The 15,208-nt window shown below is 26.9% G+C and overlaps 1 protein-coding gene across 5 annotated transcripts; it reads right to left on the bottom strand.

The window, feature by feature from the left end:
• Positions 1–208: 208 nt before the first annotated feature.
• LOC107618263 (type IV inositol polyphosphate 5-phosphatase 3) lies at positions 209–14,309 on the bottom strand. 5 transcript variants are annotated; one of them, XM_088500513.1, is made up of 10 exons: positions 14,115–14,309; positions 8,069–8,349; positions 7,913–7,985; positions 7,719–7,823; positions 6,840–7,626; positions 6,562–6,746; positions 6,231–6,339; positions 5,964–6,103; positions 5,375–5,601; positions 209–334 (listed from the first exon to the last, which is right to left on the bottom strand). In XM_088500513.1, exons 2-9 carry the CDS (start codon positions 8,310–8,312, stop codon positions 5,388–5,390), a joined length of 1,857 nt encoding a protein of 618 aa, XP_088356639.1. In that variant the 5' UTR covers positions 8,313–8,349; positions 14,115–14,309; the 3' UTR covers positions 209–334; positions 5,375–5,387. The 5 variants fall into 5 exon arrangements, with proteins under 5 accessions (XP_088356639.1, XP_088356638.1, XP_088356636.1 ...); XM_088500512.1 differs by lacking the exon at positions 209–334 and adding an exon at positions 4,766–4,895; XM_088500511.1 differs by lacking the exon at positions 209–334 and adding an exon at positions 5,117–5,290 and having other exon boundaries at positions 14,115–14,308.
• Between the last annotated feature and the right edge of the window lie 899 nt (positions 14,310–15,208).

Here is a 15,208-nt window from a genome sequence, read left to right as displayed (position 1 = left end):
AACCTTTAGCACGTCATGATCGTACCAAAAGTAAGGAGTTACTAACCTGTTCTCCTAATTTACTATTTAATATTGAGCCTTTAGGTCGATATCGTGTTTCAGTTTATAAGAAAATACCAGAAAATTATTTGTAGTAATTAAAATCACACAATTATTAATAATAGTAAATGCTATACAAATGAATTCAATATAAAACTCAAATACAATACCTATCCCTCTGGATAAAATAAAACTTAAAGCAACAAGAGCGAGGGAACTCTATAAAAATAACAGGAATCACAAGTTAATCTACTAGTCGTCTGCATCTTCTAACTGAATCTTCGAACCTGTGTCACTGAAAGGGTGGAAGATTTTGGGGTGAGAACAAACCACACGTTCTCAGTAGGGAATGGGAATGCCGTAAAAGTAATGAATTTAATGCAAATAATTAACTTACTTAGTAAAACTATTTTGTTAATCCTTTGGAAATACTTTTATTTCTACTTTAGATAAATAATTACTTTTCTTTAAATTTCTAAACTCAAAACAAAACTTAAATATAAAACTAGTCACATTTTCTGTCTCTCAGGCACATAGTTAATCCTCAGTCAAAAGTCAACTCGTAATCACTTTAATACACTCACAAACAAACAAATAGTGCAAGCAAGAGATTCAATTCAATGCACAAGCAAGTCACAACAAGACAAACAATACAATCACAAAGTAATAAAACAAGCAAGCGCAATCAAATGTAAATGTGCAAACAACATGATGCATGTCTATCCCTAACGCAGGCCATGAGCTCATGTGTCGGTTGCCTACCCGCTCCCGACATTACCCGGGCACAAGTCCCAGATATGGTTTTCCAGATGCATCAGTGTGCTTATAAGTCGTACGGCCAGGCCGCATCAGTGTGACTTTAAGTCGTACGGCTAGGCCGCATCAGTGTGACTTTCCAAATCAATAAGCGTACATCTGGAAAACAGTTCTCAGTGTGTGAGCGTCCCCACTTTACATTTGGCACTAAGGCCCAAACAATGTCACATCTGCTCTCCTGTGGCAGACACTTCATTAATTAATATATTCTTTAAATCCTTGTTCTCTGCTCTCCTATGGCAGAGATTCCTTTTCTTAATAAACTGAGCTCAAATCTTTACTTAAAACAAAATCTCTCCTTAAAAGATTGGGTTTAAAACATTATATTTTTCTTAATAAATCAAACTTTAAAAATAGAATAAATCTTTTCTTAACTAAATATATTTTAAATAATTTAATTTTTCAAAACCAAATCTTTTAAAATAACTTTTCAAATAAAACCTCAGATTTTATAAAATTTTGGCAGCACTTCCCCTAAAATTCGGGCTTAGCCACCCTTTTCGAGTCCCAGCTGAACTATTTTCAACCTCTTTTCAATCAAGAAATCAAATACATATTCATCAAATTCAGTCATTCCAAACAATCTTAAATTATTTACAAATACCCACTAGACTTCCATGGCATTCATAGTTTAAAACAGTTAATTTCAAAATAAAATCCCATACCTCCGTACGAAATCAAAACAACAGAAGCTCCGAAGAAGCTTTCTGATCGAACTGCTGAAGGAAAAAGCATCAGAAATCGTCTGTGCTTCCTAAAACTCCAGTTAGCCGAACTCAAGGAGAAGAGGAGCTACGTCACCATCAACTTCTACCGGATCAAAAGTGACGTCAACGTGTAGAGGAAGAGGATACAAACATTTTTATCGGATTAAATTTTTTATTGGAGTTACGGATCGCAAGAAATCGAAATCGAAAATTTGAGTGGGGTTACAGCTCCTTCATGCAACATTCGGTCTCTGCTTTTCTTATTTTCTTTCTTCTGAGTTCGGTGAAGAAAGGAACAAGGAAATTATTCATTGAGTAATAAGTTTAGCTAATGAGGTGGCTGATGGTGCTTTATAATTAGAAAAGGGGATTTGCTTAGTAATAAGATTAGGTGTCATGGTTTAATTAAATAAAAGAGAACATGTGTCATCGTTATACATATATACTTGTACATTAAGCAATGTTTCTTTTCCTTTTATTATCAAATGATTTCGTTGGAAACTTTCCTAATAATAATAATAATAATAATAAAAATTTATAAAAATTAATTTAAACCGTAACTATCAATATAGTTTCTGATAGATAATTCAAAATAATAGAATAAGTCATAATTAAATTAAATTTTATTTTTAAATTCAAAACATAAAATTTAATTTTAAAAATTTGGATTGTTATATAAAGCAGTAAAAATCCCAAACCAAAACCCTAAGTTCTTCGTCGCTGATTCATACATGTTCAAGATTGCACTCAAGGAGTGCAGGCACGTGTTTAAGAATCTCGTCTCCATTGTTAATGTTGGTGGTGTCTCCAAGCTTATTCATCAAGAGTTTCCGCAGTTGAAGTGCACCATTTTCGACCAGCCAGAGGTTGTTAGTAACCTCAAAGGAGATGGGAATTTGAACTTTGTTGCCGGTGACATGTTCAAATCGATCCCTTCTGCTGATGCAGTTTTACGGCGGTGACAAAGAATCTAGGATTTTGGTTTGGGACTTTCATTGCTTTGCTTTAGAGGGGGTAATTGGAAAAGATGAAGAACGATCGATTTTTTGTTTCTTTGATATGTTTTGTTTAGAGGGGGCACGAATGATTAGAGAAATTAGAGAAGACGAATAAATTTTGATTTTTTTTTTAAATATGTTTTTGTTTTGTTGTTTAAATTATTTGAAACTATAAAATTAGAATTAATTGAATTCTAAAATTTCGTTAATTTAAAAGGATATTTTTGTCTAATCAAATAAAAGAAGGATGTTTAAGACTTTTTATAAAATTAAATAAAAAATATTTTTTTATTTAATTAAAAGGGTATATTAGTAAAAGTGGTGATATAATATATATTTAAAAAAATAAAAATTAAATGTTGATGTGAAAAATAAATTTCACATGACTTGTTGTTATTTGTCCATATTTTAAACGTATCGGTACGTATGAATTTATCATCGTACCATAGCAAACACCATTTAATAATACTAATAAGAGATGAAATGAGGAGAGAGAAACGGATGAGAGGTGAAAGATAACGGATAAAAGTTATATAAAGGTTGCCAAGTAGTGGAAAAGTTAATAGAAAAGGTAATGCTAGAAAGAAATCTTGGACACCAAACCCATGTATTGCCATTATATATTGTTATAGACAAGTAGTGGAGAAATTAATAGAAAGGGTAATGATGGAAAGAAATCTTAGACACCAAACCCATGTATTGCCATTATATATTGTTATAGATTATAGATAAAATACTTATTAACGTTTAATTTTGTTAGACAATAAAGTTTTCCTCTATTAATCACTAACGATAATTACTGACGAAAAATGTTAACTCGCAGACATAGCCATTAAGTATTCAAGTGTACAAATTAGACAAATTAGTCTCCAATATTAAGTACAAAATAGTCTCCAAAAAATTTAAAAAATCTTAAAACAATTTCTTTGAATATTTTTAATCTCTTTCAAAAGTTAATGTTCTATAATATTTTTATGAGTCAGAATAATAAAATATTATTAAAAATATATATAATAAATAAAGAATACAAAAAAGAATGAAATGTAAACTAAAAGATAATTTTATTCTTTAATACTAAAATGTCAAAAAATATAATATTATTTAATTATTGACATATAATACCTATATTGAAGTGATGTAAAAATAATAATAATAACAACTAAATCTAAGAGATTATTGCATTATAAAAGTAATTATTTATATACCTAAACGTGTAAGATATTGGCACCAAATAAACTTAGAAAAATATTTATAAGTGAAGAAATTTATTTTTTCTTGATATAACTATTAATTGTAATATCACAAATAGCTTTAATTATAACTTATAAGTCTATTTTATGCAACTTTACAACTAGTGAATCCTAAAACTTTTAGAAAAACATGAACAAAATACTTGAATTTGGCAAGACACTTTTTCTTCAAATATTTGTAAAGTATTAGGAGTTTTTACATTGCATTGGAATTTTGTAAATCGTCCACATTGACTTTGTAATGGACTAAAACTTACAAATTTGACTTTATAGATGACTTAATTTGTTGCATGCAAATTTTAAAGTGTTATTTTCATAAATATTTGCACAAATATTTTTAATTGTTTATATAAAATATTTTATTTTAAATGAAAATTTTCTATTAACTTATTCTCTTTTTCATCATTAAAAAATGATCATAGAATATGATACTTATAAATTAAATTAGTATTTTGCATGATAAAAAATAAATATGAATTCATTTAATTATTTTAAATTATTTTTTATAAAAAAATTAAAATTAATATATAATTTAGGGTTTAAAAATACATCATTTTTTTTTGTATATATGAACAATGAAATTAGAGATAAATAGCTAAAAAATTTTAGAAATTAAAATTTATCAATATAAAGATAGTTATATATAAATAATTCAAAAGGATTATTTTAAATTTTTTAAAAATTTTTAGGAATTGTTTTGAAATTTTTTAAAACTCTTTGAGGACTGTTTTATATTTTATTTTTGAAATTGATATGTCCAGATCACATAGGTAGATATTTAACGGCCACGTGTACGAGTCAATGTTTTACATCAGCAATCACTATTAATAACTAACAAAAGTAAACGTTAAAATTATTTTATATATTTTAAAATCTGAAAAATTAAATCATCCCATTTTAAAAATTTTAATACTGATTTAAATAATTACTCTAATATAATTTTTCTTTTGGAAAAAAAAAACTTGTACCAAGACCTGCTCATGCATTACACATTTCATTTAAAACTTATTCTTTCTAACTTCTCAAATCTACCTTATACTTTATGCGATATTATCATCTTCCAAATAGCATATAACCTGTTTCACCTGCATTCAAGTTTCATAATTTTCTAGACTTATTTGGGTGAACTTAAAAAAAAAAGGTTTTATTTTAAAAAAAATTAAAAAAATAAAAACAATTTGATATTTAAATATCTCATTCTTCTAGACACATATACCAATGAAATGCTTTTTGTTTATTATATAATTATAAAGAAATTTTCCATAAAAGTTCTAACAATACATAACTCACTACAACAATATAGAACATATATATACATCCAATCTATGAACTAACTTTAAATCCTTTTGTAAGAGTAAGATTCCTTACAAACATATCATGCAATGCAAATATTTATGAATATATTGATTTAAGAATATAAATAAATAAAATGAATAAATATAGTAGTGTGTATTTGAGAAGTTGGTATTATCATTGGACCCTGCAAATCAATATGGTGATTTTATTTATTTAAAGATAATTAATTATATTTATATACTTAATTAATGAAGAATGAACAGTTCACCTGTAGTAAATAATTAAATATTCCAATTAGCTAAATTGTTGAAGACTTCTGCATTTTCAATTTCTGCATCAGTGAAAGTTAAAGCCTTCTGTAGCTTTCTTGGAGAGAACACCTCAACCTCAGCCATGTATGTGGCAGTTACAGGCCTATGATCTGACAGTTTAATCTCTTCTCTTCTATAACTTATCAATCTCAATCCGCTTCCGTAAGAAAGAATGCGATCGCACCTGAAATACAATACGATTAAGATATAACTATTCATATGATTTCTTTTTATGAGTCTAAGTTTTTTTGGAGTGATTTCATTATACAGTAGTGAAAACTCAGGTGCAATCAACTTCACGTGAAGTTGATAATTGAGAGTTGTTAGATAAAAATTCATTAAAATCAGTCAAATTATTTAACTGCTCTCAACTATCAATTTTACCTAAAGTTGACTGCGTAGTTAACTTCACTTGAAGTTGATAGTTGAGAGCTGTTTGATGAAAATTTAGTCAAATTAGTCAAATTATTTAACGGTTCTCAATTATCAACTTTACGTGAAGTTGATTGGAGTTGTATGTAAATGTGAAATTATTGTGAAGCATACCATGATGGTATACGTCTTCCTATCTTTGGATCCTCTCCATAGTACTTATCTGAATTAGCCTCATACTTATAAGTTGGTGCGAAGTTTAACTGTCCTTCTGACCATCCTCCAAACACACCCTTCTCCATTTCTTTCGCTAGCTGCACAAGCAAACAACAAATTTTTTAAGAGCATAATTATATATCTAACTTTATTTAATTAGGACTCGTTAATAAGTGGTAGAAAATTCATGTAACCTATTTCTATTGGTAATAATTATAATATTACCTGGTCTTTCTCAAATAATTTTGACCACTGTTTTTTTGAGATAAGATCTCTTGTTTTCTCATATGACAAATTGATTCGGTAATTCAGATCACCCAACCAAATTACTCTCCTGCAAATACAATAATTGAAATTGATCTAAGTCATTATGTTACGTTTCTTTTCATACAAAACATATAAGGCCATATAAGTAATTTCCTATATAAATATATATAAGAGAAAAAATCTCAAACTAGCTGAATTTGTTATTTTTTGCCAGTACTTTTAGTCATAAGTTCAATTTTTTTAGTCTAATAATCCAATAATATACTTTTAACCGAAGACATAGACTTACTCATGATCAAGAATATTCATTGGAAGTTGAATATCAGAAAGTGAATGAAAATGAGTTCTGTGATGAATCTCACGCACATCAGCATTCCTTCTGAGTTCATCCCCTTCTTTTTCACCAGCAGTCAGATGTGTGCATATAAAACAAAACAATGTTTGATATATGGACATGCTGATAGAAATTGAACCCTGAAAATAACACAAAATTATCTTTATTCATCTATCATTATTCTCCTATAATGATAACAATAATCCTAAACCACAACAACAAACTCACTAGACCTTGTTACCAATATATCCCATAACACCAACTCCAACTGTTGAAACCTTCAAATTCTGAATGTGTTTCCTCAGATTCCTCCGAACCCAGATGGTGATGAAGATTCCAACCATCTGTTTGCTCACTATTCTTACATAGGGTGATCTTCTCTTCCTCCTCATCAATGCTTCAAGATCAATCTCACCAAGAAAACCTATGTCATCCATCATGGTTGTTGGTTTGAAAGAACCATAAGTTCTGAAAGACTTCATTGTCTTAAATGACTTGAAAGTCTTCAAAGTCTTTGATTTGTTCAACACTTTCTGTGGCTGCAGATGCATTGGTTGCTCTGGCCAACTCAATCCAATTCTTTCACTTCCACTCAGCATTGATGTGTCCATGTTTATGTTTTCCTCCGCGGGCGAGTCTTCGTTGCGAAAACAGTTCAGCCTGTTCAGCTTTCTTGGGTAAGAAGGTAACTGGCTTTGCAAATCAGGATCAGCATTTGTGATGGATTCTTCTGTGGCAATGTCACCAACATTGTTGCCTTCTTCTTCATTGAATGGATGAACTTCTTCGCCGATGTCACTGTCACTTTCCTCAAGTAGAATCTCTTCTGCTACATCCGGGATGTCGGCCGTTGGCTTGAATCTGGAGGGCGAGGGAGGATCACTGAAGGATTTCATCTTAGTTGCCGGTGGCCTAACTCTGTTAAGTGTTTCTCTGATGATGTTTTCCCATTTTGGCACGCGCCGAGTGTCTTCAGCACCAAAGATATTGCCAGGGTTCAAAGGTACAATCTCTTGAAAACTGAAAAATCATATATAGAAAGCTCTTATTGGATCCAGAAATCTTGTAAAGATCAAATATTTAGTGACATTATATGAGAATGTATGAATTACCCAAGAACATAGATATCGGCAGGGTGGTTGATGCATAACCAATCATCAATGTCTAAATCATCAGGGGGAGCTTCTCCTCCAACATTCCATGTCCCAACACATATTCTATTACACAAATTGATGAAATCAAGTTTAATTTGCAACTACTATATGCTGTTGCATGCTAATTAATTAATTAAGTATAGAATGGTAACCTGAGTTCCTTGTTGTTTATGTACTGAGCCCTGGAAGTTAATGACTTTTGCCTCCTTAATCTTGGAATAAAATCTGCACCCTCATTCAGATTTGTTCTGTTCTATGAAGAAGATTGAATATTTAATAGCACAAGTGACAAAGAAAGAAAGAAAGACCTTGATTAGTATGAGAATGAGGAGAATCAGAATCAGAATCAGAATGAGAATCAGGATCATTCTGGTCATCAGGGTCATCAGCAGTGTAATCAGTTTGATTAGTTCCCATGTTAAGCCATTTGCGCATCACCACGCTTCCCCAGAAAGCCTGCAACCAAAAATATGTGACAAGCAAACAAACAAAGAAACCATGCAAAGACAAAGAAAGAGATACCTGTGGGTTGTTGGTTGACCGTTGCTTCATCACTCACTCTTGCAAGAACCTTACTTACTACTCTGATCTACTTTTAATCAATCAAATGAAAACAATCACAAGAGGCAAAACAATGTCTTTCATTCATCTACTTAACCAACTTAGATAATTATGCTATAAATAAAAATGAGATATAATAATATAGATATGCATGATATAATTGAAAACTTTAAGTTTAGAGATTTTTGTTTTGTTCTTTTTGATTTCTATCTAATTCTCTCTATCTCTCATCTCTGGATACAATATCGTATTATCTAATTAGATGTTTATATAAAATATTTTATATGCTTCAAAATTAAATTATATGTGATCTAATGATATAATTATATTTGCAGGTTAACTTTGAGGTGTTTGATAAAAACTTAGGAATAGAGAATCAAACATGTAGTTGCTGTTGCTGTTGGGCCCAACTACATGTTTGAGTTGGATGTGGTGTCTTTTCATCTTATGTTCTCTTATTTGATTTCTTTCAGAAATTTTGCTGGTGGTCGAGAGCTCTCCACGGTTGGCCCAACAAGTGGTATCAGAGCCGATAGTTTAATCGGTCTGGTTTTAAGGAGTATTCAAAGGTAAAGCATCGAAAGTCTTCCCGGCAAAGGTAGTTCGGGCGGCGTGTCTCGCAGTGTTTTGCGGGGATGTGATGGACGAATACTCGTGGTGGTAGAGGAGCTAAAGGGGAGTTGATGCTTGATGTGGAGGCTCACACTTGAAGAGGAGATTGTTAGCGTTGCAAGTGTGAGGAGTGTTGAAGTTAGTCTCACATCAAAGAGAGCAAGAAAGAGTGAGGAGTTTATAAGATGAGAGACGCATTAACTTAACAATTTAAGGTTTTGAGTTGGATGTGGTGTCTTCAATTGACAGTGTCACGGGGAATTGTATGTTATATTATATACCCAGAAAACAACAGGTCTCACATCACATATGTAACTAGACGGCAATAACTGGGTCCATGTCTATAAGAAGACAACATTATCCACACATTTTAATTTTTTTTTTTAAGTAAAAAAAAGTGTGAAGGGATTCAAGAGAAATAAAAATTTTTCACCAAATTAACATAAAAAAAATTTATATATATAATCAACCACTAAATCAATTATTATTTCATATACTTTTAATTTATATTTTATATTTCATATATAATGGATTTTTTATGTACATATATCTTGATTGGTTGTATCAACATTATACCTCCACTAAGAAAGAGAACAAAACTTACCAAATCTTAAAATGTGAACTTGGTTAATTAGATTTAAAAGATCTATCTTATATTAGAATAAAATGTAATACTATATACATGATGAAGGATACGTTGTCGTGTTTCTATCTCTATTAACATTATTTATTATCTGTCACAAATATGACTTAATGTTAATAATTTAATATGCTAAGGGATAAACCACAGCCATTCAACTGACACGCCAACTAATAATGGTCTTTTTTTTTCAGGTTAATTTAATTACATGGTCTGTGTTTGGCTGTTCCTATTCTAATTATTGACCCTTTTTTATTTTGCAATACTTTTTCACTAACGTACATTGAAACCCCTTTCAAGAAGTAACCAATCAAACATTTGGGAGAATAATATATGTAATTTGGCATTGCCTCACCTAATTAAGACCCCATTGATCTATTCATTTAATTGGACACAATTAACATTCACGGATTCGTCAATGCACCACTTGATTTATATTTTTAATAAGGGAGTTCTTTAGATAAAAATGTCTAACATTTTTTTTTAAAAGATATTTTTTAGTAATTAAAATTTAATATATATAATAATCAATTAAATTATATTATTTTTATCAAAATTAAACTAGACAAATTAATTTAATCAAAAAATAATAAATTAAATTTTAAATTAATTTAAATTAATATTATTTTTTATAAAAATTAACTTCAATACTTTTATTATAAAAAATAATTAAAATATTTTTATTATATATATATATATTAATTTTAAAAATTCTATATTTTAATTCTATAATAACAAAAAAAAAGATTAGAATTTAAAATTTTTAAAATTAATATATAATATAAAAATATTTTAATTATTTTTTATAATAAAAATATTGTAATTATTTTTTTAAAAATAATATTAATTTAAATTAATTTAAAATTTAATTTATAATTTTTTTAATTAAATTAATTTATTTAACCTAATTTTAATAAAAATAATATAATTTAATTAATTATATATATTAAATTTTAATTATTAAAAAACATCTTTAAAAAAAAGACGTGTTTATTATCTGAATGCCTCCCTTTTAACAAATATTGGATATTACTATTAGGATACTAGCTAAAACTTGACTTTAAGATATCAAAAGTCACAAAATAATGATACATGAAGAACATTTTACTGCTTAGTGCTTACCTACCCAAATATATTATTATATCGATTAAGAACAAAATAGCATATGACATCTAAACTTATTGTCATCATTGGCTCCATTATTTATAAATGTGTAACAACCAAATTAATTAACCACCGTAGATAGGTACAGAAAGATATGATTTGCCGCACTAAAAAGCCCCATTAATTAATAGAGTCTATACGTGTAAAGGGGAAGCAGACAGGAAATTAAGGGATTGCATTCTTTAAAACGTAATTTGTTGGATAATTGACTATAATTAAAAGCATAAAGGAAGGCCGCAACCACAAGAAATTAGAACATTCAATTATAGCACATGATGATGACAATAGTTGGTCCCCGTTTTTATGTGAAGAGTGAAGACTATATTTTCTTTATGAATTAAAAATAAATATAAATGAAAATGAAATATTTGGTGAAACTTTTTTTATGTCTTGTCAGCATTGACTCAGCTAACAAACAGAGTAATAAGCTGAGATGATAAAGTAGAAGCATATATGCATTGCCAAGAAAAAATACCAAGGTTGCATGCATACCTTAACAAGCACACACATATATAGGTGATCTCAACTCTTGTAAAATTAGAAATCTAGAAAAGCAACATGCAGTGGCTCCATTCATAAGAAAAGAAGAAGAAGATGAAGAAGTGTTTGTATGATCAAAATGTCTTCAAACTATTTTATATGCCAACATATATTAAAATAACATTACATTTATTTTTAATAGATACAAAAAATATATGTCATTTCACTGTTTAATATGGCATTGAAGTGCTTACTCATCTCTTTGTTTAGTGTTTACTGAGTTTATGTCGAAAAGAGGTCGAGACTCGAGAGACCAATAATCTTATGGATAATAATAGTATAATTGGAACTATCGCAAAAATTAAATCAATGCAAAACGTAAATCTTAAAAACAATTTTAGAATTTTAGCCTTGAATTAAATTATAAATCTGATTTAGTGATAGATATTAAAAAAATGACTAATTACTTAGGAATGCTCCTATAAAGACGCGGAAAACGTCTTTTTAAAGACGCTTACGTGTCGTATTATTATTGAACGTATTAATGAATAGATTATTTTTTAATTTCTTAACAAATTAGAATAAAACCGTTTTTTTATAACAATAACAATAAATTTTTTTTTTAGAAGTTTAATTGTATTTTTAAATTTTTAGGGATTTAAATATCTGTAAACAAAAAGTTAGGGATATATTTGTCTTTTTATCAAAAAATTTAAAAATATTCGGTTTATATATCGTGTAATTCAATCAGATCAAATCGGGTCTAATAATTATAATGTAGACAATTGGATTTATTATTGTTGCTATAATAAACTAATTTTATTCTAGTTTATTAAAAAATTAATTATTAACCGATTTAATAAAGATATCTAATAATAACATAACTGATAACACATGTAAACCTCTTTTAAAAATAAGATATTTTGAGTATCTTTATTAAAATGATCTTCTAATATTTAATGTTCAAGTAATATAACAACGCTTTGATAAGAAAACCAGTTATATCGAAGATAAGGATTTTTTTTTTTTCAAATTACTAGGTCTATTATTTTAAAATAAGTATTCACTTTCATTTTATGTTTAGATACATTAATTGTTTAAAAACCTTAAAAAATTAAAAAGTCACTTATTTTAAAATAGAAAGAATATAAAAGTAGGTAGTATTATATTTTAATTCATTATCACCAATCAAATTATAGTTATGGGTCTAAGAATAAAACAGAACTATGAGACTAACTGAAAATTAACCATTAAATCAGTCTAATTTAAAGTAGAGAGATCGGTTATTAGAAGAAAAAAATATTAAATCAATTCAATTTTTAATGATTAATTGGTCTTAAAACAATAAAGTATAATTTAAAAAAAAAATATATATATATATATATATATATATATATATATATTATTTTAATATATCTAATTTTACTCTAATAAGTAAATTTTAATTAAACTTTTAAATATTTAAAAAAATGTTAAAAAATTATCAAAAATTATTTATTATTAATTCAATTTTTTTAATTTAATTTTTTTAATTTAATAATTTAATAAAATATTTTATTTCATATTTTAAATATTAATTATTAACTAATAATAAAATATACTAAATTTTGATGGTGATATAACATTATTCTTAATTTAAATATTTAATCACCGATTCAATTTTAAAACCTTTGTCTATAATTGTATACAAATACAACAATATTGTTCCATTCATTAATTATTTCCTCGAATAAGATCACATGTCCACATCGACTATAAAATGGAACATGTGTTTCACGGTGGTTGTTTTAACTTCAAATTAATTAATTAATTAATTAACTATGGCGTATTGTTGTAGGGTTTCCACCGTGTGAAGAGAAATAATAACGCGTGATAATGACTGATGAGTTTCTACTTTTACTCTTTTAGTGCATTGGTTGCAATTGCCCCCGTTATTATTGAAAGAAAAAGTATAAAGAGACAATACAAATATTAAAAAATTTAAATATTTAATTTATTAGATATTTAAATATTTAATTTATTAAGTATATAAATAGTTATTTTAATATTAAAATTTAGATAAATAATTTAAAGTATAATATATTTTATTTAAATTAAGTTAATTTTAAAATTTGTTATTTATATATATTATTTATGAAAGTCATTAATTAATTAACATGATGTATAAATGTAACTTCAAACTGAATACTATTAAGTATTAACCCCTGTAGTCGTTGTTGGGGCAATTAAGATATTGTGAAAAAAAAATTGTAGAAAATTAATTTTTAATTAATTAATATTAAATAATTTTAAATTTTAAATTAATAATTTAAAATTTTATCTTAAGAGTTTATAATTTAAAATATAAAATTTAAAATAAATAAAATAATTTAAAAAATAATTAATATTAACTAAAAAATTAATTTCTTAATATTATTTGTTTTTCAGTCTCTTCAACCACCAAAAAACTAAAAATGTATTTGATTTGTATTTATATTTTTTATTTTTATTTTTAATATTTTTATTTTTTAAATTCTATGAAAAAAATAAAAACAGTAAAAATAATAAAATTTGATTTTTTTTTTCTTTTTTTTAATAAAATTCTGAAAATAAAAAACACTAAAAACAAAAAAAAAAAATACTATCCATTATTGTTATGTATGTATAGTTTGATTTCAACTTGAATAATATGCATCCTAAATTTTATTCCTATGTTACTAGCTAGTATTATCCATTCTTCTCTTCTTTGCTTTAGTTTGCCGACACTGTCTAGTAGTTTATTAACTATTAAAAGAATAACAGTGATGAAAGCTCGGATACACAGATCTTAAACGAATTGGACATGCAAATTAATTAATAATAATAATAATCAATAATTAATCATGAAATATATAGTAAATAATAAGTAAGAAGCATACCTTTAATTTGTTGATATAATTATTATTTGATATTTCTTGTTCTTAATTATTATGTGCTTGTGCTGCTACTTCATCATCAGCTTCTTCAGGCTTCAATAATTCTCCGATGAAGAAGTAAGAGAGAGAACAGAGACAGGTTTATGATGTTTATATATATATATATGATGATCACAACAAGAATATGCTAACAATTTGCTATATAATATAAACATATATATATATAACAACATTGGTCACTATCAATTTAATGGGAAAACAGGTAATACATATAACCTTATTGATACACGCGTCATATATCCATTCACATATCTTGTCTTAAATTATTCTTAATTATAAACCCTCCCTATATATGCACCATGTACATGTAGTTATTAAAAGTCATGCTATGCTAAACATTTTTTTTAATAAAGCATAATATTTTTTTATAATAATATATATATTTTTCTTAGAAAAATGTATAAAAATAATAGTATATATTAGTTAATATTTTTAATTCTAAAAATTCTTATTTTTCAAAAAATTTACTGTATAAGATTTGTAATTTAGGGAGAGATAAAGTTATTAAGGCTATATATATATATATATATATATATATATATATATATATATAGTCTTAGTCTCTTACCAGATTTTACATCAATACCCTTGACAAAAGTTAAAAGTTTATGATTTAATATTTAAAATTTAATATTAATAACTTAAAATATTTTTATTAAAATTTGTTATGTTTATTGAAAAAAATTGATTTCTAACATTATTATTTCTAAAAAATTAATTATAACTATTACTCTTCGGTCAATTCCATTCTTCGTTCAACAAAAAAATTTCAGTTATTAATAGAGAGATATATCGGTTAAAAAAAAAGAGTATGTAGTAGTAATAATATTTGCAACTAACACAGAGAAAATTATATTATGTAAGGTTCATGGATCACTTGACGCTATGAATATGATTTATATAGTTAACTGTTTTTTTTTTGTTCTGAATATATACACGTTTCAATAATATTATAGAGACAGGTTACCAAATGAAAGCTTTCATGCATTTCCACGTGAAAATTATTTGCTGCTACTCTCTTTAGGTAAAAATTATTC

Source organism: Arachis ipaensis, chromosome B9 (genome assembly GCF_059453495.1).
Source record: "Arachis ipaensis isolate K30076 ecotype BB chromosome B9, ASM5945349v1, whole genome shotgun sequence".
NCBI lineage: Eukaryota > Viridiplantae > Streptophyta > Magnoliopsida > Fabales > Fabaceae > Arachis > Arachis ipaensis.
The sequence above is the reverse complement of the archived record's forward strand: the minus strand, read 5'-3'. Positions and strand labels throughout refer to the sequence as shown.